Source organism: Hemiscyllium ocellatum, chromosome 30 (assembly GCF_020745735.1).
Source record: "Hemiscyllium ocellatum isolate sHemOce1 chromosome 30, sHemOce1.pat.X.cur, whole genome shotgun sequence".
In the NCBI taxonomy this organism is placed as follows: domain Eukaryota; kingdom Metazoa; phylum Chordata; class Chondrichthyes; order Orectolobiformes; family Hemiscylliidae; genus Hemiscyllium; species Hemiscyllium ocellatum.
The window spans coordinates 23270441-23296054 of NC_083430.1; the positions used below are offsets into that span (position 1 = coordinate 23270441).

A 25614-nucleotide genomic window follows, 5' to 3' on the forward strand; every position below is an offset into this window, starting at 1 on the left:
CTATTGTTCTCCCATTCTCGCATTCCAATCAATTAATCTGAACTATCAATATTCTTTCTCCCCCAACATTCCAGCTCCCCCACTCTACACTTCCCTTCAGCTCTGATGAAGAGTCATGCAGACTCAAAACAGCATCTTGCTCATTCTCTCTGGATGCTGCCTGTCCTGTTTTGATCTCCAGCATTTTTGTTTTCAGTACAGATTCCAGCATCTGCAGTAATTTGCTCGTTCCATCCAAATGCATCAACTTTCCAAAGGGGAAGACTGCATAATCCCAACTGATTTCACCCCCTGATTTCAACCAGCTGATTGTTCTTAACCTATAGCTGGAATCACTCCCCTGGGCTAAGAGTGAAAAAACAAGTGCTAGGACCGAACCAATGATCTCCTGATGATTATAGGGAAGGATGCGGAAAGGCATTTCTTTACTGGCCAAACAATTAGGAAAGAAACTAGGGAATGGGCTCAAGATCACAATTTTTCTTATTGTAGTAAAATTCAGAGTCAGAGTCAAATCATTTAAATTACACAAATTGTGAACATTCGACATGTCCTTTTTTTTAAACATGGAAACTACAGAAAATGTTGAATTTCTACTAAGTCAAAACAACTTGCTGTAGATGTATAGGCTCTAGCTGCACAATGAGTGATAAATGCATGAATATCAAAGCCAACAACATAAGGTTCTAAAAGATACCATTGATGTCAATGTTTGACATCAAGTACATAATAAAAAAGTGAAACAACTGTCAAATTCTCAGTTCTTGTTTGTTCATCTTGATAAGTAGAAGAGCTTTAGGCAAAATCTTGCAGCATTTCTTTTAAAATTGACATTCCAATTTAACTCCAGCCAATGATCGCTAACACTTCAGCTGAGATGACAATTGTTCACTGTTTTTAAAGAGTGTTATAGACCAAGTTTTCACATTGAGCCGTAAAAGGAGTATTGGAGTCATTAATCAAAATCTTTGACAAGAGATAAAACTTAAGATGGGTCTTGAAGTGAAATTTAGGGGCGGAATTCCAGAGTTGAGGACATTATCAGGCTGAACTGGCAGCTGCCAATGCAAATTAGGAATGCATAATCATCCAGACATGGAAGAGACAATCAGTCCTCATTTTCGATATCCTCATATGCATTTTCCATTGCTGAGGCATTGGGACCTTTCCTGATCTTTCTTAGCAATCCAGTGGCATGGAGACCATATTCATTAATGCTAGCGATGTACCCAGTACAGATCAAAGGTCAAACCTGGGTCTATCACAGCAGTAGATATATCTACTGAGATACTGGAGCGTCAAATGCACAATGATGGACAGTGTAATGTATAAAAGAGCAAAATCAAAGTCAATAGAAGATGCTGTTTATTTTTTATTATTGTGTAAGCATTTAGAAACACATAAATGAAAATGTAAGTCAGACAGGACAACTACACTACAAAGCAGACATTGCATGCTGCTGATCACAGCTCTCTTGTTAAACAATACACAGTATACTCTGACTTACCAGCATCAAAGCTTTTACAATAGTGTTATATATGAACTTTGCTTTGGTGATTAATAAAAGAAACATGCATAACATTCTGTTATATGTAAACTCTCTTGTGACATGTGGGACTGGCCCACCACTCTCAAAAGCATTAGGTTACAAATCACGTAGTAAAAACAAGAAAACACTTCTGGAAGAGAAACAAATTTTTAAAAATGCACACGCCAACGTTTGGCAATTTTACACATTTTTAGTGGTAACATAAAGGGAACTTTGATGGGTACAACAAACTGGAATGTATGAATCATTGCAAGGCAACCATCAATACGGCAGCATTGCTGGCAGATATTCCACAGGCAAGGCATTAGACACCCTTTAAATAGCATGATTTTGGATCTTGCCATCTCCCTTTTTAATCATTCTCAGTCTCTGTTAACAATACTAACAGGAGTGAACTGTGTTGGCAGAGCTAGCCTGTCGTTTAGATGGACAATCAAATTGAATACCCTGCAGTGCTGAAAGGAGTTGGGGAGGAAGATACCCATTGGAGATTGGTCACCCACTGACAGATAATGCGAACAGGCTTTCCGAATGAAAGTGGCTAACCTTACATCCATGGTACTGTTAAACATGAATGCAGTTTATTGATCAGGCTCCTTCAGACGATGCGCCTCCACAAAACAGTGACACAGTCAACTAATCTAAAATAACTTCGCATACTAATAATGCTCATCTGATTATGTCATACCCAATCCTGTCCTCATTTGCTACTTCCAATAACACTCATCCACAGTAATTAGAAATGGGGTCACAGGCCAATTATTCCCTCTAGTGTGTTTGCTGAGGGCACTTGAGCTTAGCCACCAGGATCGTATAACAAGACGACCTCTGCACTATTTGAGTAATCACTCCTACACTCTATGAAATTAAAGATACTGGACTAACAACTGTTATGTTTCTTGCAACAATTCACGACATAACCTCTTCTTTCAACATCATGAATAGAATACCCACACTGACTACCATTCTACAAGCATCAGTAGCACCATACCAATAGACCAATGTTAAGCAAGTTCAACCATGTGCTACCACCTGCTAATCTCTATCTCACAAATACAGCATCACACAAATGTACCCTCCAAATGAGATTCACAAGTTAGACATTAACTTCAAAATTGAGTCCACAATACTAGAATCTCTTATGACTTGTAGCCCAACCCTTTTTGTTGCAAGGTGCTCAATCATTGTACATAATGTCAGGTTGGGATCATTTGTGATTTTCTTCAAAGATAATGATTAATATTATAATGGACGTGATATATTCAAACTGTAGCTGTACATGTGAACATCAAGACACACAACCTAGAATCAAAAATTAGGTGCATTTGAAAATCTATTAGCTCAAATCCATTTGGTATAAACGGGGCTTCATATTTACAGTAAGGCTTCAGATTGAAGCCAGTAACACTGCAGGAATGTTTGTATTTACAATCCTTTGATCCACCCGCTTTTCAACAATTGAAATGTAAATTTCACCAAAATATAATAGGTTATCTTGTACAGCATTCAGAATTAGGATGCTCAATATGGGCAGGGGGACAATAAAATAAACTCTAGCTTTCGTCTTCAAATGGTATCTTTAGAATTGCTGACTAAATACAGCTGAACCAAAATCTGCATCACACAACTCTGCTTATATTGCAGTTTTGCTTATAATAATTTCCAAATATGTCCCATTTAACTCAGTTAGAGGTACAGTCTTAATGAGACTGATTAATAGCAATAACTTTGATTAACTCAAAAGTAAAATGTCACCCCCCCCCCCCCCCAGGTGCACCATCTCTCTCTCTCTCTCTCTCTCTGATAAAGTCAAGACATATATGGGAAAACACAACTGCTTCTATTTCAATATTATGTGATGCAAATTCCAAACACAGTTTGTCGTCTCAGCCTTAAAACTTGTCCAAACAGACTGAGACTTTCCATATAAGGTGTAAAACAATCTGTCTCTTTTTCTTGTTACTTGGTCTATTTATCCAATCAATGCAGTGCCAAGTCCAACCAGGCATTTCTGAGCTTATTTTGAAGCCATCAAGCCATTTCGTGTCCCTCAGTCAAATTAGTGCTAACCCAGTCTGAGATCAGATCCATTTTCGGTAAATACTGACAGATATGACAGGCTCAACTTTCCATTTCAGTTTTAACAAATAGCCCAAATTAGTCAGCTCATTGTCTGCACAAGTACTGCATAATAGCTGAGATTGTTCCACCTGAATAACCATTTGAATCCCACAACTGGAATTAGGAAGTGATCAAGTGACTTGAGAACTGATTCTTGGAGCAGGGAAAATGGGCAACTAAATCGAGCTGCTTGTAGACTAAGGATCATGGTCATCCACCACATATCAATTTCCTTCCGTTTTTCATGGCAGTTCCAATATATTTTGTGCATTTCTAATAAGCATTCAGAGAAGGTAACATAAGGTGCTTTTTTAGTGAATGAGTTGATGTCAATTCTGGTTGTTCTGTGTAAATTAACAATGTACCTAATTCTGAAAATCTACTTAATAGACACCTCTGATATCTGGGATGCAATGGCTCTGATAAGGTAAGGAGCTCAGTGTTGGTAATAACAGATGCAATCCCATATTCTGTTGTACAATAGAAGACCAATTGAGGCGATTCATCTCAGAAAAATTCAATAAACAAGACCTTTCCAGTCATTTGCTGTCATCATTTCAGAAAATCAACCCAACTATTTTTCTCTGCTTTAATTCTATTCAACTATTTAAGTCTGCGTTCTCTCCACAAATGCTGCCAGACCCGCTGAATTTCCTCTAATAATTTGTTTCAGATCTTCAGCATCTGCAGCTCTTTTATGTTATCCTCCTGCATTTGTTACATCATCTAATTGTTTCTTGTAAATCAATCTGTTGTTGCGTTTTAACCACACCCCTGACAATCCATTCCAAACAAACAATTATCATCTTTCAGAGAAATAGTTCCAGATATTTGTCCTAAATTTCCCCTGCACTGCACAAAAAAAAGTTCTCTTTCTCTGCTAGACATCTTTGCTCTCACAAGTATCCTTAGAGATCCACACGCAAACCCTTGATGTTTGACATAAATGTTCAGAGTACTTCATTCCTATTATTCTATTCATTTTCACCAAATGGGAAAAAGCTGCCTGCCAAGTTCAGAGCCATGTGGTTGAATGAAAGTCAGAACCAACTGAAAAGTCAATGACCTCATTGCTCATTTACCCAATGAGAGATATTACAAAAAAAAACTGCAACATCCTGACACGACGGGCTGGAAAAGGGGCATTACAAAAATGACAAATGTTCTCTACAGGAAATAATGTGCCTAAGTCAGGCCGGTTTTTGGGATCTGGCCCCTCTTGTTTCAACAGCAAATCCTCTAATGTGGTCAGTAGTCAACTGAGAAGCATCCTCCCAGAGTGTTGTCCAATTAGGGAGAGGGAAGGCAGATGGGAAGGATCATCAAAGTGATTGAAGGAAATGCCATTTGACAGCCCCACTTAGAATGAGCGTGTGGCTCAGGTAAATGGAATAGAACGCGACAAGATGGAGATGCATTGTTAATGCTGGAAGCAGCAGCCCAAACCCAAACCCCATGAATGATCAAATGGATGCACTAGCTGGGCAATCTCATCAGCATGACAGCATTTGCCTATGGATATGCTGAATGGAATCTATGTACTTAGAGATCTTTGACCTCCTGAAGTCCTTTTGCCTCTTATGAAGAAATGAATTACCATTGTAGTAGGGATCTTGTGTACCTCTGGGAAACCACCACTGCCCTTGAAAAATGATAGTTCAATGGTATTATATTGGTGTCAATTGGTTTCTTGCTGCTGGGTGGGTTGCATCTAGGAATGCAGCCAAAACCTGGGAAAACCAGCTGGAAGAAAGTGAACATCGAGGAGCCAGTACGACAGTCTTCAAAATTTATCCACTCTCCACTCATCTCCAAAGTGAAAATTCCTCACAATAAATCTGTATCACTCTGCCTCATCCTTACCCTTTTGAAGATTATACTTCATTCTGCAATTGGTTTTGTTGGGACTTTTGAATATCTGATTAAGTTACCATTCTTCACATGCGATTCTAGGCCATGAATTTCAGGGGCTGCTTGTGGGGATGAAGTCCAAGTCAAATTCTGTCCATTGATATCCACAAACATGTACTTCCACAAGGAATCTCCTGAAAGTGATTAATAGCAAGGGTCTTGGATCATCTTCAAACTTGCTTGTCCAAATCATTGTGCTACCCCAGCATGATTGAGACCAGCAAATTCAACACAGTGCAAGGATCAAACTGAATTCCTTCATGTCTCAATGGTTCAGTAACATCCCAAGGGTACAAAATAAGTGGAATTGGATTGACTGCTTATTATACACCAGCCTAAATTTATCTTTTCAGGAAAGCTAATAGAAAGCAAAATCAAATCAAGCAGAGTGTCCAATTTGCAAGAATTTCATTTGCAAGGTAAGGGGGTTCTTGTGGTGCAGTGGTAGCATCCCTACCTCAAAGCCAGAAAATCTGAGTTCATATTCCATCTGCTGCAGACACATAAAAATCTCCACAGTTTATTTAACACTAATGGTAACATGAATGATGTCGGTATTGGCTATTTATACCTCACTCAATTTGTATTTTAGTCCCTATGCCTTTAATTACTGAACTGTTTGGAAAGCTACACTGCAGAGTATTTTAGACATGTGATATGAATATGATAGTTAATTATATGGAATAAATAACAGTGCCCATTTTGATGCCCCACTTGATGACTGAAAGAATAACTTTGCTCTTGTTCATCCTCCCTAGAGAGTTTGAGCTTCACTGATAAGGGAGAAAGGCATTAGGGAGAGGAAGTAATCTACTAAATCTTTATTGTACAAGTTGAGACATGTACAAAATGTCACTAGAAAAAAAGTGTGAAAGGACAGGCTTTTTCAGAGACACAAACTGTGCTTTAAATGGCTTAAAGCTGCACTGGTGCAATTGGAGAGTAGAAAAATACACGAAGAGTGGAACTGGTGTCAGTGGTCAATTCATAAGTCACTGTTACATTCACGACAAAGAATGTCATCCTTCTCGGGGAAGAATCCTTTCCCCACCAGCGAAGCTGAACATCGCGAGCAGGTGAAGCAGCTCTGATGCCACTGGCGATCTTCAAAGGAAATGTATTTGCCACCTCCGAAACCTTCAGAGAAAGAAGAGACATTTTTGAACATTGTTACTCAATTGTACGGAGTAATCCAAATTTAGACCAAGTGAAAGTGAACTCTCTCCAATAACAGCACCACAGACACGTCACCTCCAGTTTGTGCGACCAGAAAACCTTTCCACATCTGAGAACTTATTTTATGGGAGAGATTGAGAAGGGGAAATGCAATTGCACAATTGCTTCTTGTGACTACAACTTCAATTATTATTAATGATATGGTGCATGTGAACTACTTTGACCATTCTGTAGAAAAATTGTGGCATGTCAAATCATTGTTTTCAAAGAATTGAGGGTCTCAATGTCCTCTAGTTCTGTAGGATTCTTGCAAATACAATACCATATTTAGCTTTTCTTCCTTTTCAGAGAAATTCAATGGATTCTCAACTGAATGACCATATTTTAATAAATCTATTGAGCCAATTCAAAGAGATTATCAAGCCACATAGACTTGAACATTTACAATATGACTTTCAGAGCTGTTTTCTCCAGAGCCTGACCCCATATTCTCTTAAGGTCTAAGCTGAACATACTTGGCTGCCAGTAGCTCTTCAATTACCTTGTCCAAACAGCCATTCCTCATGTGTGCCTGGTTAGAGTAGAACTCTACCCAGACAGCTGGGGAACAGAGGTGAAGGAGCAATCATGAAAAAAAAGTGTATCATCATCAGCCAGATCAATAAAGATTATCTAGAATGGAACAACTGGGGTGGATTATTTGCCTTTGCTCAAGAGGATTGATGTTAAATTATGGTGTCCTTTCAGCTTCCCTGTCCACTGCTCAGAGACAGTCAGTCAAGCTTGTGGCAATCCTGGTGACACCAGCTCCTATATTTACTGAACTTGGGTTTTTTGTCAGAAAACTTAAAGCTTCAGTTGAAGGGGAGAATAAAATCTGCTATTTTGCAAAGTTCAGTGTCCAAATACTAGACATTTAAGAAATTGTTCCATTCATCCTCTGTTGAAGTTTTAATTTTGTCGAGTGCTCATTCCTACATTTTAACACTTGACCTCTTAAAACGTTTTTCCACCGCATGATATTCTCAGCATTGACTACATTTAACTACACAACACACGGAGTAGTAAAAAACCAGTAAATGGAGGACGAAGCTTATTGTTACAAGTATTTGGATATGTTACCAAATAGTCTGCTTGCTTAAACTATAGTTCATGTATTTTACGTAACTGTAAATCAGAGTTACCTAGGTAATCCATTAACAGCTCTCGTAGTAACCCAAAAAAAATCACTATACACATTAGCACTGTCATTATTAATCAAAGAGTCATAACACATTGACATCTTAATTTATAAAGCTTCGTGTTTGCAGATCAAAAGGCCCTGAAAAGCTGCTCATCAGCATTTCAATGTTCACTGCTGATGCTATTACTGTTAAGAGCCCTGTATTATTGTTTAATTTAAGAGATACTGCTGTGTGTGCCTTACAATATTATCACAAAATATTTGATCCCCAAAAGGTTTTTTTTAAATCAAAGCTTTAACTCCAGTGTTTTGGCATTTCACTAAGAAAAACATTGGGGAATTTATCTTTCTGACTTCTGTCAAATGACATCCTTTCAAGTGTGACAGAATGGTTTCTGATATTTCTGTGACTATGGTAGAATATGCCTGGAGGTGCAGTTTGTTACAGTTGTGAACCCTTTCTCTCAGCTAAAAAAGAATCAGATATCAGAATCATAGCTTTCTAGTAAAACAAAGGATTAGCGGAATCAGTAAAGATTTGGAACTCACAGAAGGGCCAGAGATTACAAGAAATGACTGACTAAAACATTAAAGCAACAAATATGATTGTGTCGACTACTGGCACCTGATTACAGAGGTTTTCTTTTGCAAAATAAATTCCTGCTACCCATTTTCCTCTTTTAGCCACTTACCACAGGCCTCCCTCTAACTGACTGAAGAATATTCATTGACCAAGTGAAGAAGCCCAGCTTTATTTACTCAGTCTAGATATGGGTGAAATGTCACTAATCGAGTTTACAAACCCACATCAGAATCACAAACAAGAAAAGCTATGAGGACAGAGTTCAAACAGAGTTCGCGTGCATGGCTGATTTCTAACGTCCATGTGCCTGCATTGAAATTTCAAATTGGATAGTGAAGTATTTCCAACTCTAAAGTACTGAAAATCTTCAGTCTCATGGTTTACAAAGGATGCTAAAGAAAATGGTGGCCTGGGAAGCTGGTCAGTCTGAGGGTTAGACATGGAAATGTCACACTAAGACAGTAAGGCAGCACGTGGCTCAGTGGTCAGCACTGCTGCTTCATAGTACTAGAGACCTGCATTTGATCCCAGCCTCGGGTGACTGACTGTGTGGAGTTTGCACGTTCTCCCCATGTCTCCCCATTCTCCTATCCTTCAACCAGCTATTTAACCTATTCCTAAATGTTGGTTTGATCTCTACCGCAATCATTAACTCTGATGGTGTATTTTGCAACTTTACAATCCTCTATATAAAGACCTTTCTTTAGATGTTAAATATAAAAAACAATTTTGAAAGATGTATGTTCCTGCGTTCTAGATTCCAAAGTCTTTGGAAATAATGGGCAGAATCTTCCCAGCTGCTGTCTAGTTAGTTGGGAAAACCGGTGCTCCGGTTTTCTCCCAGCATCCAAAGATAGATTGGTAAAAATGTTAAAAATTTCCCTGTAGCATCAAACGATGGGCAGGTTCAGTGGGTAGCCATGGTAAAAACCCTATGCGGGGTTATTGGGATGGGAGAGGGGTGATGAGTCTTGGTGAGATGCTCTTCCGAGGGTCAGTGCAGACTCGATGGGCCTATTAGCCTCTTTCTGCACTATAGGGATTCTACGATTGTAGATGGCAGCTTGTGATTATGGTTAGGATACAATGCAACAGAGTGAGCAAACCGCACCATTTCCCTAAGACTGACAATAGCTAACTTGAATAAACAGGAAAATGATTAAGAAACTAGTCTCTCCAGATTGCAAATCCAGCACTTTACAGTTAAAATACATTGGACTGCTGTCAGAATATGACATTTTAATTACTTTCTGCAGACTTTAGTTATGTTGGTATGTTAAAGTAAAATGTTTTGTGCACAAGCTGTCATGGAGACGGGTTACTGGCCAAATCCCTAATAGCTGGGCCCTCCACAGAAATGAATTATATGGTTACAAGGCAGAGTTGGGAGGTGAACGTGCTTCACAGTTGGCTGATGTCCAGCGCCTGACGTGCAAAATATTAATCTCAAATTGAGCAAAAGCAGAGTAAAAAGGATGATGCAATGTCTTACTGGGTTTTGTTGGAGACTGGATCACTTCAAACAGCACAATCCTCATTATAAAAGCACAAGGGAGCTTGTTTTATGTCAGACCAGAATATGTCAACAGTCTGCGCAATCTCACTGTATTGACATTCAATGACACTAGTGGGATTTATACAAAAGAATCATAACATTGAAACAGCCAGACATTTCCTGTTGGGTTATTCATTCTTCACAAGAACAGGCACCCTAATCTTATGTATCTGCTCAGTTTTCACATCATTTCATTCTCCTATCCTTCAACCATCTATTTAACCTATTCCTAAATGTTGGTGTGATCTCTATCGCAATCATCAACTCTGATGGTGTATTTTGCAACTTTACAATCCTCTATATAAAGACCTTTCTTTAGATGTTAAATACAAAATACAATTTTGAAAGATGTATGTTCCTGCGTTCTAGAGTCCAAAGTCTTTGGAAATAATGGGTAGAATCTTCCCAGCTGCTGTCTAGTTAGTTGGGAAAATTAGTTACAGTCGGCAGAAATGAGATTCTCAGTGTTGAGGGAAAAATGTTCAATTTTCCAACAAAGTTTTGAAGTGAGATGTGCATTGTGCTAATGGACAGTGAGTGGTGTATTTGCATGTATTAGCATGTTATCTATTACAGAATTTCATCTCATTGATATGCAATCTCCCATTAACTGGATAGGAAAAAGATGGCGTTAACTCCTAACATGAAAGTCTATGAGAGTACCTCATGACACCAGGTAGTTACTGCTCTAGTGGGAAAGTTGAGGGGGGAATCAATTGTAAGGATTGACGGCAGCATGCTGGAATGCAGTGGGGATAAATTCAAGATATAAGGAGAAAGACAATATTACATTGGAGAACCTGGATTAAGGGGAAAGCGGGTGCCCTATTTGTCTGAGAAGCAATTATTTTTGTTCCCTCTCAATTTGCATGGTAAACGGCAGCTCTCAGCTAGCAAAGCTTGACTGGTGCCGAGCTGGGCTTTAGAAATGGAAAAATCCCAGGAGGTCCTGGCAGTGGGAGAGTGGCGAGAAGGTGGATATATTGAGTGAGACACTGTAAAGACATTATGCATGGGCAATGAGGTAAGTTTCAGGGAAGCATGTGAGAAATCATGAACAGAAATCCTCAATGAAACTCAACAAAATTGATACTGAGCCAACTTCTGTTAAAATTCAGTTTAAAGTTTCTTTCAACTTTGTTGCAAAATCTGAAGCACTGTCACAATAGTAATAGAAGTACATGCTATTGGTTTTCAAATTCCATAATTGGATCTTCATGCCCAGGGCTTCCATGGACAGAAATGGTATTACAAAGAAAAAACACTGACTCAAAACAACCACATCAGTCATCTGATCACAACTTGGCCAAGTTGAGAGAACAAAGGAAGACAAACAAAGATAGTCTGAACCAAATTAACATGTTGTCAGAAGGCACTGGAACAGTAACCCCATCAGGCAAGAATCCGCTATTCCTTTACACCGTAATGCAAGTTTTCACAGAACGAGGATAAAACTTCACTTAGTCAAAAACCTAAAGAAACACATTCCTTCTAATAATAGAAATGTACAATACAAGCTTGTATTTCAAGGAAAAAAAGGCAAAATACTGCAGATGCTGGGGATCTAAATTTTAAAAAAGACTAAGTGCTGGAAATGTCAGCAGATCTCAGGCAGCACCTATGGAGACAGAAAACAACGTTAACATTTCAAGTCTGATCGGATTCTTTGTTGGATTTAAGAAGATTCTTTCTTCACAGATGTTTCCAGATCTGCTGAATTTCTCCAACATTTTCTTTTCTTATTATATTTCAAGGAATTGCTCTTGGTTAAGCAAAAGCAACAGTGACCAGCTGGAGTAAGTACTCTCTTGGCCTTTTAACGGGGTAAAGTGCCTGATGATGGAACTGATCAAACAGTATTATCAGAATATCAAAAGCATAAAGGCTAGCTGATGTATTTGCTACGGCTGATGACACCAATTAACAATTATGGTATCAAGATAAAACCTTACCTTCTAAGGATATCCTAATGACTTTAATCCATATATTTCTTTCCTTTCCTCTAGTACTGAATGCGTTTTAAACTTTGAACCAGTGTGCATGTATACTTGACATCATGTCTATTATTTTTCTTGGCATTATCAGATAATAAAATTGTTTTTGCTTACACTCAAAAAAACCTTGTAATTGGCTCCTTATGGATATAATTGATATTAGGTAACGATATTCTTATTAGAGGTCTGGACTTCTGCTCGAAAAGAATCTTAAACCTTTTCTTCAGCCAAGCAGGAAGGTTCAGCCTTCATCACCTGATGTTTACAAATCGAACCATAATTGTTTGTTTTAAGGAAAATAACCCCAACTTTCAATGCATACTTCATACATGATAATTACTCATAACAGGCAGTCTTCTAGAAAATCTGCATGGAACCTTCTAGAAAGCCTTGATATCCTCCGTGTTGTATGAAACTGAAGATTGTGCACAATACCACAACTGTGGTTGTATTAATTTTTTAATCTCATAATTATATCTGAATATTTTCATCTACTCTTTGCAATTAAGCACATTTCTTTAGCTTGCTTTTAGAAAAATTGCCTTATCCAAGCAGCTTTGAACATGAACCACCTCTTCTTTTATGTCATCCCCCTTTTTTCCTTCAATCTTAGGATTTTTAAACAAAATGCACCACTTCACATTTCTAATACACCATCTTAAACAACCTTTCATAGTTTTTGTTTTTCTTTAGAGTCCATTTACTTTGTATCCTATGTTTGAATTGTGTACGAAAGGGATCAGCAAGTACCTGTATTTCTAAAATGGTAGAATGGGAAATGAAGGGTTCCCTCAATAGCACCTTTGGGACACTTCCATTCACAATTCTCTTCTAGTCAGCCTCCTCATATCTTGCCCTTCACTAATCTAGTTTGCTCTCCTTCCTGATTGCATGCTATTTAATCTCTTCCAATTGTCTTTGGATGATTCACCAGAAGTTTTCTGAAAAGCCCAAATGTAGCATGTTTATTACAGTGTCCCAATCCACCAAATTAGACACTTCAGAAAACATGATCAATTATGATCAAAAACCCATATTGTTTTAATTATTTCTCCATCTAGATATTTAGTAACTTCATCTTTAAGTAAAGATTGCAAAAGATGTTAAACTAACTTGCCTGCTCTTACTTTGGATTTCTCTGCTGCTTATTGTGAAACTGTATTACAGTGGCAGCTCTCCAGATGTCCAGGGCAAGCCTCTCTCAACTGTTCCAGACAGCATTTTGAACTTTGACCACTAATTCTGCATTTTACATACAGGATCCTCAGATGTATACACTCTGATCCTAGTGCCTTTGTTGTCCTTTAGTTTAACTAAATCCTCCAAACCTTCCCTTTCATTTCAGCTTTTCCTCAATATTAGTCTTTTCCATAAACATTGAATTGCTCATTAATTTTCTGCCAACTCTGGCTCATCCTTTCCAAACTCTCTCAATCCTCACATCTCAAGACCCTCAAAGCTTGACACTTATTTTGCAGAATGCATTACTGTTTCTTTGTAAATATGATTGAGGTTACCTTATACTCCTTCCTGGCTTTACAGATCTTTTTTAACATTTGGCCTTACTTTCCCTTATTTTAAAATAAATGGCGTAAAGATTTTTCTTAAAGTAAAATCGACTCGAGTTTGGGGTCAAGTTCACAGTAACCTTGGATTGATCTGAATAAATTATATCTGCTACTTTGCATAAAAGACTCTGTGGCTTTATGACATGCAATCAGCATTCTCTCTGATTTTCATTCTGACTGTGCAGGCCTCTGACGGTCTAGTGCTAGACAGCAGTGTTGCAGTCAATGCATCAATACTGATTGCCATGCACAGATTTTAACAGTGGCTATGTGTATGCAACCGCACATCTTCAAGGGAACAAGCAACATTAAATTGATCATCTAAAGCATGCCCTGGGTTCCCTTTTCTGGGACCATCCTGCTGTTAAATTCCTACTTTTGGTTTTGCATCCAGACTCTAAATCAAATGAGTAACTGGCCTTTATGAGGAAAATGTAACTATAAATCCACATGTCTGACATAACCAACTGTCAGAAATCTTAATCACAAGAAGCTGTGGAATACTGAGAATCTTAATATTGCTTAATGAAAATTAAGTTATGATCATAGACTGTTAATTAATTATAAAGCCACCTCTCATTCATTACATTTCTACAATTACATTTCAGAGCTATGAGAGTCAGTACTTGTTAATGAGCAGAAATCCCATAAGGGTTAACTAGATGATCCCACGCTTCCTGCAGCAAAGTTAGATATAAAAGGAGCTTGTGCAAGAGATGGGCTCCAAAGCTGTAACCACAATTCTTTAGCCAGAAATCCATGAGCACAGCTTCCCAGGGGGACTGTGGAATTAGCAACACAGTTCAAGACAGTATGAGATTACCCTTCATTATTACAGCATTGCCTGCACTTCAAACGAGCAGAATTGGCAACTAGATTGGAACTCTCCGTCAAACCTATTTCTTTCTTTTGGTCATCTTCCCTGATATCTCAAATAGCTCAGTAAAATTTTATTTCATAATGTTCTTGCAGAGAATGTCTATGGATTTTGTAATATGGTAAAAGGTGCCATACAAATCCAATCTGTTTTCTCACTGTTGATATAAAAGGCATTGTATAAATGTAAGTCAATTTCCCACAGGGAATATAGGTCGTTAAACCCGGAAATGAACGTACTGGAGGTCCATTTTGAAATATACAACACATATGGACCAATATGTGTCATTCACCAGTTTTACTGTTTTCCCTCTTTCTGGATTTGCATTCACATAGCAACTTCTCTGAACTCAGAACACCTTAATCTAGTTTACAGATAACTTTAAAAAGTGATCAGACTTTAAAAGTATTTAATGTAAGAAATTCAGTAGGCAATTTGCACTGGTTTTTCTATGATATACCACAAGATCTTTAACATCTGCCTAGGAAGGCGGATGAGGCTTTAGTTTAGAAAGATATTGGAAAGACAACACCTCTGATAGTATAGCACTGCGTCAGTATTACCGAACCTCAATAGTGTCAACGTAGATAACGTGCTCAGATTTACGGAGTAGGTCTTAAATCTGTGACCCTCTTTTCAGAGGTGAGCAGATGGACACATTCCTTTGTCTTGTACAAACTATTGTGCCAAAACAAACCATGCTCCATAGTCCATCAATCTGGAGAAGGAAATAGTTAACTAAAAATAAGCAACTTGGATTGTCAAATTTTAATGATGTTTCTGTCAACATCTCTGGTAGACAAAGTTTAAGTGAGATCACCGAGCTCTCCTGATGAAGACAGCCACCTTTAATCGTGATACAATCTTACTTCTCAATAAATGAAATTAGAATTTAAGCAGTCTATCATGTGGCACTGGACATCAGTTTATGAGAAACTTGTAGAAATTCTAACACTGTTGCAAGATAATCGGATCATTCTACATTTCAGTCAAACTGGCAGACACCCAGCAGAGTACTGTTGCAAAATGTTGAGGTACACAGCTGTTTACCTGTGATGGGCTTGGCACAGGCTGCACACTTCTTGGCATACAGGTTTCCAAAACACTTGAGGCAGTACGGAGAGTCCTCCCGGGAGGTGAATTGCTGGCCAGCCAGCTGAGTCTTGCACCCATTGCAGACAAAGCATTCTTTGTGGTAAGGTTCATCATGATAAGTAACACCTCCTTTGGTCAAGGCCTGCACATTCAGAAGAAATCATTAGAATCATCCCTGAATCAGATTAAATTGACACTAGCTTTCTAAAGAAGGATATTGAGCAGGTTGTAGACTTGAAGAACCTTTTCAGAGACAAGAACAATTGAAGTAATAGAAGAAACTGAGTGGATTAAGTTTGGGGAGCTGATGGCCTGGTGGTTTTATGGCTGGACTGTTAACCAAGAGACTCAGGGAATGTTTTGGGGACCTGGGTTCAAATCCAGTCATAGCAGATGGTGAGATTTGAATTCAATAAAAATCTGTAATTATAGTAATGATCATGAAAATATTGTCGATTATCAGGAAAAACACATCAAATTCACTAATATCCTTTATGGAAGGAAACTGCCATAGTGGCCTACATGTGAATCCAGACCCATAGCAATATGGCTGACTCTTTACTCTCTGGGCAATAAATGCTGGCCTGGCTAATAACGCCCTCATCCTATTCATGGATTAAAAAAAGCATCTTCATGCCTTGAAGGAATAGAACTGGAATGCTAAAGTAATGCTCGTAAACCAAAGGGCTATCAGGCTGAACACTAACCTGGATGCTGATCTATGCCAGCTACCTCTGCACAGTAGCAAGAGAACAATACATGGGAAATGCAGTAACTTGCTTTCATGACAGCTTACTGTCAATTATTTGGATGTCCAAACATAGTCATATGATTATGAGAGAAGAACATTTTTATTCTCCTTCAAGCCAAGTTTGTTCTTCCCATCATAAGAGTCACACACAGATTGCTGTTGTAACTGTGCTGGGTAGGGATGAACCCAAAGCAAACAAACAAACAAACAATGGACCTAAGAAAATCCTCTGACATAAGCGACTGACTTAGCTGCTGAATTGGAGGTTGAGTTCGGTCAATGTACACTTTCTAACACTAAAACTGCAGGATCTCAAAACAGCAGCTATATAACCTTATAGAGGTAAAAACAATGACTGCAGATGCTGGAAACCAGATTCTGGATTAGAGTGGTGCTGGAAAAGCACAGCAATTCAAGCAGCATCTGAGGAGCAAGAAAATCGACGTTTTGGGCAAAAGCCCTTCATCAGGAATACGATAGGCTTTTGCCCAAAACATCGATTTTCCTGCTCCTCGGATGCTGCCTGAACTGCTGTGCTTTTCCAGCACCACTCTAATCCAGAAGCTAGAAAACATTACACAGGCCTGATCACGGTGTGATCATTCTACTGTACCAGTAGTGAAAAAATAAGAGGTGGTTGAACTTTCTACAAATCACTATTTAGGCCTTAGCTGAAATATTCTGTCCAATTATGGATGTCACACTTAAGGAAGAATATCACGCACTTGGAGATGGTGCAGAGGAGGTACACCAGATTACTGACAAGTGAAACTAGAGAAGCTGAGATTTTCTCTTTGGGGATGCGAAGATGAAGATATTTAACTTAAGATTTAATGAAGGTATTTTAAAAAATGGCATGTTAGTGGAGTAGTAACGAAGAAGAAACTATTTTGAATGATAAGAGGGACAGTAACCAGAGAATGTGGATTCAAATAATTTAGCAAAAAACAGGCAGGTAATGGCAAAACAAAAATTGGGAGATGGAAAGTTTGAAAATTAGTATAAAAGGTTCTCATGGTCTGGCATGGATTGGCTGAAAGGATCAAAAGTACTCTTCAAAAAGAAACTTGATAAGTAGTGGAGAAGGATACAATATGTTGGGCTAAGAGTAACGGGATGTGGGTCAAACTAATTGGAGATCTACATGCTGACACAGGTGACAATGATGAACTAAATGGCATCCTATTTGCATACTCACTCACCGAATAAGGGTCATTTTAAAAACTTGAGCAACGTACTATGATTGCCAGTGGAAGTGTCGGTAGTACTACTTTATTATGAAAGATGCAGAATAAATCAGTTATTGGGAGATTTAATGATCTCCTCATTTGCATTAGTTTTACTGCTGAATAAATAGAGTCCTTATTAAGAGATCTGAACTGGTCAATCAAATTTTCAACTGCCAGAATTCTCTTGGCAAGATGGTTTATACATGGTTTAAATAGTAGGACATGTAGCCACACGGTTATATTTTCTTCTGTTTTCATAAAGGTCTCTTAAAAGGACGTGTACTGTAGAATGAGTATCCAAAGTAAAAGAACATTCAGCATCCAAAAGGTAAACAATGCTTTAGAGAGTCTTGTCAAATTAAGTGTCAGGCACTACCTTCTTGCAGCGGAAACAGCGTGGAGCAAAGTGGTTCTCATAGCAAGGCACACAGTAAATCTCACTCTTATCAGGAACAAAGGCCTTGGATCCAATTGGCTGCTCGCAGGTGTGACAAATAAAGCATCCTTCATGCCAAGTGCTGCCATTGTATTCAAGCTTACGGGTACCTGACACAGAAAAGTTAATCATCATCACACAACAATCACAGATAACAGTGCAACACCCCTGGGCTAGCTGAGTTTCATGGTGTCTGGACCAAGATCCACTCAAATGGTAGGAGAAAGTGAAGACTGCAGATGCTGGAGAATTCGGGTCTGAAATGTCGATTCTCCTGCTCCTTGGATGCTGCCTGACCAGCTGTGCTTTTCCAGCACCACACTCTCGACTCCACTCAATGGTATCATGGAATCAGAATCATAACTCAGTTGGGCAGATTTTCTCTTCAGCTTCTTGGGGTCAAAACTAAGAGTGGAAATGGTTATCATAAATGTGTGTGAAGGCTGCAACTGATTTCTTGTATAGTAATACATACCTTGAAGTGCAGATGCTGGAGAGGTGTAATATACAGTTTGATGAACTGGGTTAGACTGTGGAGGTATGTGTCTGTGCTCTTAATATTAGTGCACAGGTCATTCTTTCACTGTGTAGCCTGATGTCACCCTCATTGATTTTCCATGCTCATTTTAAGGTACTGCTGGATTGGACAATGAATATCCCTTACTCCTTCACCTAAACAAAAGACCCTCGAAACACGAACATTGGCAAAATATTCAGACTATGGTGGAAGTTCATGTACTCACCAGCAAACAAGAGCATCACTGCACCTACTACCCTTCCAAAGGAGAAAGTGAGGGCTGCAAATGCTGGAGAGTCTGAATTGAAAAGTGTGGCACTGGAAAAGCACAGCAGGTCAGGCAGTATCTGAGGAGCAGAAGAGTCTATGTTTCGGGCATAAGACCTTCATCAGGAATGTGGAGGGGGAAGGGGGCTGAGAGATAAACTGGGGTGGGGGCAAAGATACAAGTGGGGGAGTAAGTGGGGAATTGCCACCTCCCTGACCCCACATCCAATCGCTTTGTCAGCTAATTTTCCTGCTCCTCGGATGCTGCCTGATCTGCTGCGCTTTTCCAGCAACACACTCTCGACTCTGATCTCCAGCATCTGCAGTACTCACTTTCTCCCAGTTTGGAATCTTCCACGATATCTTTGCTTTTCAAACTCTGGACTCCCATTGCATCCCTAATTTAAACTCTCCATTATTGGTGCCTGTGCAATTTGTACCCAGGTTCCAGAATACTCTTCCTGCACCTCTTTCCTTGTTTAAGATGTTCCTTTAAAACCTGCCTGTTTGGCTAAGCCTTTGGATACCTGATCTACCATCATGTTATGTAGCTAAATCAGTATTATTTTGAATGGTCTCTGAATTGCCTTAGGATCTTCATTACATTAAAGGTGCTATATTATTATCAGTTGTTGTTGTTAAGCAGAGAAGGATTTGGGTTCTGCAACTTACTGCCAATGGATCAGAATGAGTCAGTCAGGATTCCGTGCAAATAAGAATTTTCTGTTACCTAATATCTTTCTGGCTGCTCATTGCAAAATGAAATGTTTCCAGTGTTGGTTATGCTTAACTGGCTATAACGTAAGGAGAGTGTTGGAATGGCTCTATATCATGCAGCTGGTGAATGTGTACAATTTGGCTTGTAGACACATGTAAATGTACAAATCTTGAGCTCAGCAATAAAGAGCTAAAATAATTCAAACAGGCTGAGTGAATAAGTCCAGACTGAAAACAATTCAGGATTTCTGGTCCATTTATAGGTCAGATTTCTGATTCTTCTTTAAAATCGTAATTTTGAACATTTCATAAATAAGATGAAAAATTGCATTATAGACTTTGTTGATATGTGAAAAAGTGTTTTGACAAACTCCAGCAAGAGATGGGGTGGACATGGGGGCTAGGTCAGTAAAGCATTTGACAAATGAGATTAAAGGCCACATACCAGGCATGACGACCTTGTCACAAGCAATACATTTTGAGGAGAATTCACTGCAGTAGCAATCATTGCACAACAGCTCTTCTTCCTGACATGTAAATGGCTCATCTGCCAGAGATCTGTCACAGCGATAACACCTGAAGCAATGCTCATGGTAGTGGCGGTCTTCGTAGAACAGTTCCTGATCGAGAAACAGAGAAAAAAAAAGCAGAGAGAGATGATACTCTGCAGCTTTTTAAGAACATCGCTCAATCATCTGAATGATTCAGAGGGTTCACTGCTGACTCTGAAACCCTAGTGAATGACTCATGTTAAGAAAGAATTTGTTTTTCGTGTCCTTTGACTAACCCCAAATGTTTCACAGCTAACAAATTACTCAAATGTTTGGTAAATGTAGCGAAAAAGTAACTAATTTGTGCACAAGATGCCACAAACAATAGTGAAATGATTGAGCAATTAACTGGTTTTGTGGTGTTGGTCAAGTGACGAATCTTAAATTAAAATCCAAGGACAAAAACACAGATATACGACTATAATCACAGAAAGACACTAAATCTGTCAGTGGTGAGCCCCAAATGGACAGTAAAGTGATTGTATGGTAGATGTAAGCAGACATACATATTCATGATGATTACAAGTCACAGTCCATCACCAATGCATTCAAGTTTTGCTCCTATTTTCTCACCACATCTCTTGAGGTGATGACATGTTGGAATGTGGCCCTATCTGGTGCTTTAGCCAAGTGGTGACATTGTACATGTACTACTATCTTGACAGGGATCCATTAATTCAACAAAGATGAAATATTGAGCCGGAGAATTTTCTGATGGCTCAGTCTCCGTTCCACGCTGAGCAGAAAGAAAATTTACCAACTACCTGACCAGAGGAGTTCCTGCTGCTTTCCATAACCTGGCATTCTTGTCTCAGTGACCCCTATCTACTGGATACTGACATCAAAGACAATCTCAAGTGTTACATGACAACATGCCAAAACATATTCACAATAACCTATAACTAAACATCAAAAAGCTCCACGCTTGGATTTTGAAAGGCAGCATGCACCAGAACATTCCCATGTATCCAAATTCTTTTGAAACACATCTGCTCACTTCCATTGAAACTTACTCCAGCGTAAGAGAGTAGGAATCTCATTTCCTGTGTTGAGTACACCCCCCCTCCCCACCCTTTCAGGTGTTTGTATTCGGCACAGGAGCAAACTGAGAGCTCTCTCTTTTAGACAATAATCGGCCATCATGGGTTTAATAAGGAAGGTTCAAAATGAAATTATTTTACAACATTTCTCTGTTGAATTCATATACATCTAGTTCTGACAAGACGTAATTCCAATGGAGCCCAGTTGAATATTGCTCTGCTCATTTGGAAAGGTTCAATCTGCCTTTGATCTCAAGTAGTCTGTTATTACGATGTACCCATAAGTCATGTTATGTGCATATGCAGAAGTGGGAAAGGAGCTTAAAAGGACTGTTTTAATTCATTGTGAATTGAAAATAAACCTCTGCATAATTCCAAACCTGAGCTAGTTTACTATTGGCAATTTTATAGAAGAATGCGTGAAACTGGCATTCCAGACTCATTAATATGAAGGTATTGCTATAGACTACTCGTTGATCCATGTAGGTTACTTTCATTAAGAAGCAAGATTCTGCAAAACATTTGATTATTCCAGGAGGAATCTTACACACTACAGCCCAATATTTTAATTTCAGTGGAAACTGAATCACCATCAGAAGGTGGGTAGGTGGTGGCTTTAATGCATTGAATGTGCATGATCTGAAACAATGGAGAGAATTGCATGAGTACAGTGCTACTGCTTGCGAGAAGCTGAAAAGGATTCAAAAAAAGTGAGTCAACATAGTGGGGTGGACAGAGGCTGAACCGCTTGAACAGAAGCTGTAATCACTTGCTTCAGAAGTGGAAACACCAATGTAGAAATTCACTCAGACCATAGAAAGATGATAGAACAAAAAGGAAGGCCTTTCAGGCATCAAGCGTGAACCAGCTCTCTGCAAATTTGGTCCTTGAAGAAGCATTTTAGCTCCCATTGACCAGATTGGATACCACAGCTTTCAAACAAAATGGATAAGTTTCAACTGCAATCCAAAAATATCCAAGTTGGTTTCACAATTTATTTATACACTTAAATACAGCATGCATTGCATGATTGTTAAAGACATTTTATCATGATTTCAATCTTTGTGGTCGAAACATAAATTAGTTAGATTGAAACAATAATAAAAGTTTCAATAGACGATGCAACATTATGATTTCAATTAAGGCAAAAAAATACTGCGGATGATGGAAATTAAAATAAAAAGAAAACAGAATGCAGAAGAAACACTGCAGGTTTGACATAATATGTGGAGACAGTTCACATTTCATTTCTTCTTCAGAACTGAAAAGGTCTTGAAAATGTCACAGACAAAAAACACAACTTTCCATCTCCTTGCAATTTTGAAGGCAACTTGAAATGTGAACTCTAGTTTGTCTTCACAGATGCTGCCAAACGTGCAGAGTTTCTCCAGCATTCTCGGTTTTTCTTTTGATTCCTGTAATCACATTTGTGCTGGAGGGGAGGGTCTCTGGCCTTTACTGTGTTAACGGAGAAGGAGTAGGGCTGGAAAGGAAAGGAAAAGGGGCTATGATTCCAGATCTATTGGTTGAATGTCCCTATGGTCATTGGGTTGGTCTCTGAAGTTTCGTATGGTCAAATTGCCTGATCACTTTCAACTAGGATCACTCATGGAGAAATGGCATGGTTTGGACACAATGACGACCAGAAGCGAGTGAGCCAGTCCCACCAGGAGCGCAGAGTATACCCGGTACATGGGTGGGAATCACATTAGAAATCACTTCCTTTTAAACACATGAGCGCAGAGAAATGCTCGTTTGGAAACTTCCATATAAAGAAAGGTCCGCTCATGTTGACATTGCTTATTTCCCACAGATTTCACGCAGTGGAATCCAATCTGAGAGCACCGCACAGTGATAAAGTACTCCTGATGACTGCTCTGAAATAATTAATGGTCATAGTCAGGTAAGTGGAAAATACTCCCTTTTAGGCTGGTTTTCACTGCAACAGATCAACTGATATGAAACAAATTGATGCTAACAATTCAGAAATACACTGGATATTCCTCCATTAAATACGTGCAGCCTTCGAAGTCTTGACTTTCACTTTAAAATAAATACTCTTAAAAGGTTGCCTGGCATCATACCAACAAAATGAAATACTCCTCAAGGGAGACAGGGAAAAATGAGCCACGCTCCCAAAATCCTCTCATGAACAAATGATGTTGCTAAATGTTTGAGAAAGCATTTGAAGAGCAACATTTCAAGAGAAGAAACTGAACATACAGACAGATGCTGCCAATGTAAACACAAAGCCATTTGTTTATGGGAAGCTTGGGGCAGTGCAGGTTGTGTTAATGTAACAAATATGTAAATCTCAAAATGATTAACTACCTGACTGCATAAAACTCAGATCTCAACACACACAATAATTTACTGTGCTGTGGTAGTATGAACACAGAATGCAGATCTGGGGAAGTCAATAAAACATTTACTGAGGAGAAATGTTAACATTCACAGACTGGACAGTGCTCTCGTCTTGCTCATTTTGTACAGGAACCCAATTCCTATTACAGGAAATAAATTATTAATTTTTCAGGAAACTCATATTAAAGCTATTGATTTCAGGAAAAAAAAATGCTATTACAATGATCCATGAGAATATCATTTTGGATTTACAATGGAGACAGAATACTCCATGAAATAAACTTTTGTTAGGATTACAGCCTTGAAGTCCATTGAGCAAAAGCACCATTAGGCTGGAGAACTCAACTCCGATATTGGTCCTGGGTTGGAGTCTCTACACACACCAACCTAGAGCATAGAGGCTGGTCTGAAAGGCAGCTTTAAGCCTCATCAACATTTTGCACACCAGCTTTAGTCATTCACTACACCTCCACAGGAAGCCTGCGTAACTGAACGGCACAAGTATTGGGCTACCTCTCTCACCAACCCTGGCCCAAAGGTGAAAATCTCAGGGCAGGATATGGAATGTGACACTTGTTAGCAACTTCAGAGTCAAAGGAGAATGTGAAGGTTTTTGTAAAACTTGACTTTGGTTGATAACCAGTGAAAAGTCCTGCGCAGACCAAAGGTGTATAACAACTGGAACTGCAGCCACCCCAGATTGCAAAGTCATGTCAATAATGAAGGTGTCATTTAAGGGTCTGAAAGCATTAATTAAAACAGAAATAGCTGGAGAAACTCAGCGGGGTCTGGCAGCACTGTGGAGAGAGAAAAACAACATTATGATTTCACATCTGAGACGTCTCTTCTTCAAAGCGGAGAGAGGCTGGAACACGGTGGTGTTTACAGTGTTGACAATGAGGGAGGAGCAGCAAGTGGAACAGATGACGAAGATACTCATAGCAAAAGTCAAAAAGGAAACAAAAAGAGAGCTGCAGATGCTAGAAATCTGAAACAAAAACAGAAATAGCTGGGAGAAATTTAGCAGTTCTGGCAGCATCAGTGAAGAGACAGTCGGTATTTTGGGGCCAGTGACCTCACAGATGCTGCCAGACTTGCAGAATTTCTGCTTCTGTTGTAAAAGATAAAGGGACTACTAATGGTGGTAAAGGAGTGATAGTGGTGTAAATTAAGTTCAAACGATTAAGGGAGAAAAAAAAAGAGAAAATGGGTCCGCTCTGCTGAGAGCAAAGACAAGAGACAAACAAGACCCAGCCAGTGTGGGGCATGGTGTTTCAGAAGGTACTTGGAAGACAGATCATGAACTCAATCCATGGAACTTGATGTTGAGTTCTGAAGGCTGTAGAGTACCTAAGCAGAAAGAGGGAAAACAACTCCAACTGGAGTTAAGCTTCAATGGAAGCCTTTAGTGGGCTCAAGGATGAAAACGTAAGTATGGGAGCAAGATGGTGTATCAAAATGGCAAACAGGTTATAGTTACTCTAATGGACAACTTACATGCAAGATGGTGCCAGATATTATCAACTCCTTGCAAGCTTCTGCATGCAGATCTAAGTTTCCTATTCCTATAATTGTTCTACACTCTAAAAACTTAACAGCATAGTTATTAGTCATTTTTAAAAATATGTTATATCTAGACTCACAGGTTTGAAACTCCTCCGATCCTCAAAGCTTAGTGGATGAAGGCAGCAGACCACATGGTGTCCACGATCTGCCTGACCACCCCGGAAGAAGGCCAGGCCAGCTGGAGGCAGCCTATGTGAGCCCCAGGCTTGGGGCCTACTGGAAAATGGAGGGACCTGACAGACCTACCCCAGGAAGGAGAACTGACACAAAATGTTCACGACGCCATAAGATGCCTGGCTAACATGAAATTTATCAGAACATACCAGGACAGCAGCCCAAACACTTCTGCAAAGACGTGGCTGGATGTGGAGCAGTAAATTGGCAGCAAGTGGAACCAGGAACTTCTCCAGTGGGTCCTAAGTAAACTCCCTCCGGTACAAAACGACAGAGTAAATTACCTGCTACACTGGGTCCTAAGCAGACCCTCTGCAAGAATATACTAAACTGCAAACTACCTGCTCCACAGGATCCTAGGAGGGATCACTTAACTGGAAGCAGTCAGAA

General features: G+C 39.2%; 1 protein-coding gene and 1 long non-coding RNA gene across 6 annotated transcripts in view; one reads left to right on the forward strand and one right to left on the reverse strand.

The window, feature by feature from the left end:
• LOC132830135 (uncharacterized) overlaps positions 1-25614 on the forward strand; it is a 60282-nt gene that overhangs the window by 15326 nt on the left and 19342 nt on the right. For all 3 annotated transcript variants that reach the window (XR_009646332.1, XR_009646331.1, XR_009646330.1), the window contains exon 4: positions 22934-23023. This is a non-coding gene — a long non-coding RNA (uncharacterized LOC132830135). The remainder of the gene's footprint in view (positions 1-22933; positions 23024-25614) is intronic.
• The window catches only part of fhl3a (four and a half LIM domains 3a), a 108199-nt gene continuing 83933 nt past the window's right edge, over positions 1349-25614 (reverse strand). For all 3 annotated transcript variants that reach the window (XM_060847639.1, XM_060847641.1, XM_060847640.1), the window contains exons 3-6: positions 19975-20149; positions 17969-18138; positions 15568-15754; positions 1349-6718 (exon numbers count right to left, since the gene is read on the reverse strand). In XM_060847639.1, the coding sequence (XP_060703622.1) occupies positions 6567-6718; positions 15568-15754; positions 17969-18138; positions 19975-20149 (684 nt within the window). In that variant the 3' untranslated portion in view covers positions 1349-6566. The remainder of the gene's footprint in view (positions 6719-15567; positions 15755-17968; positions 18139-19974; positions 20150-25614) is intronic.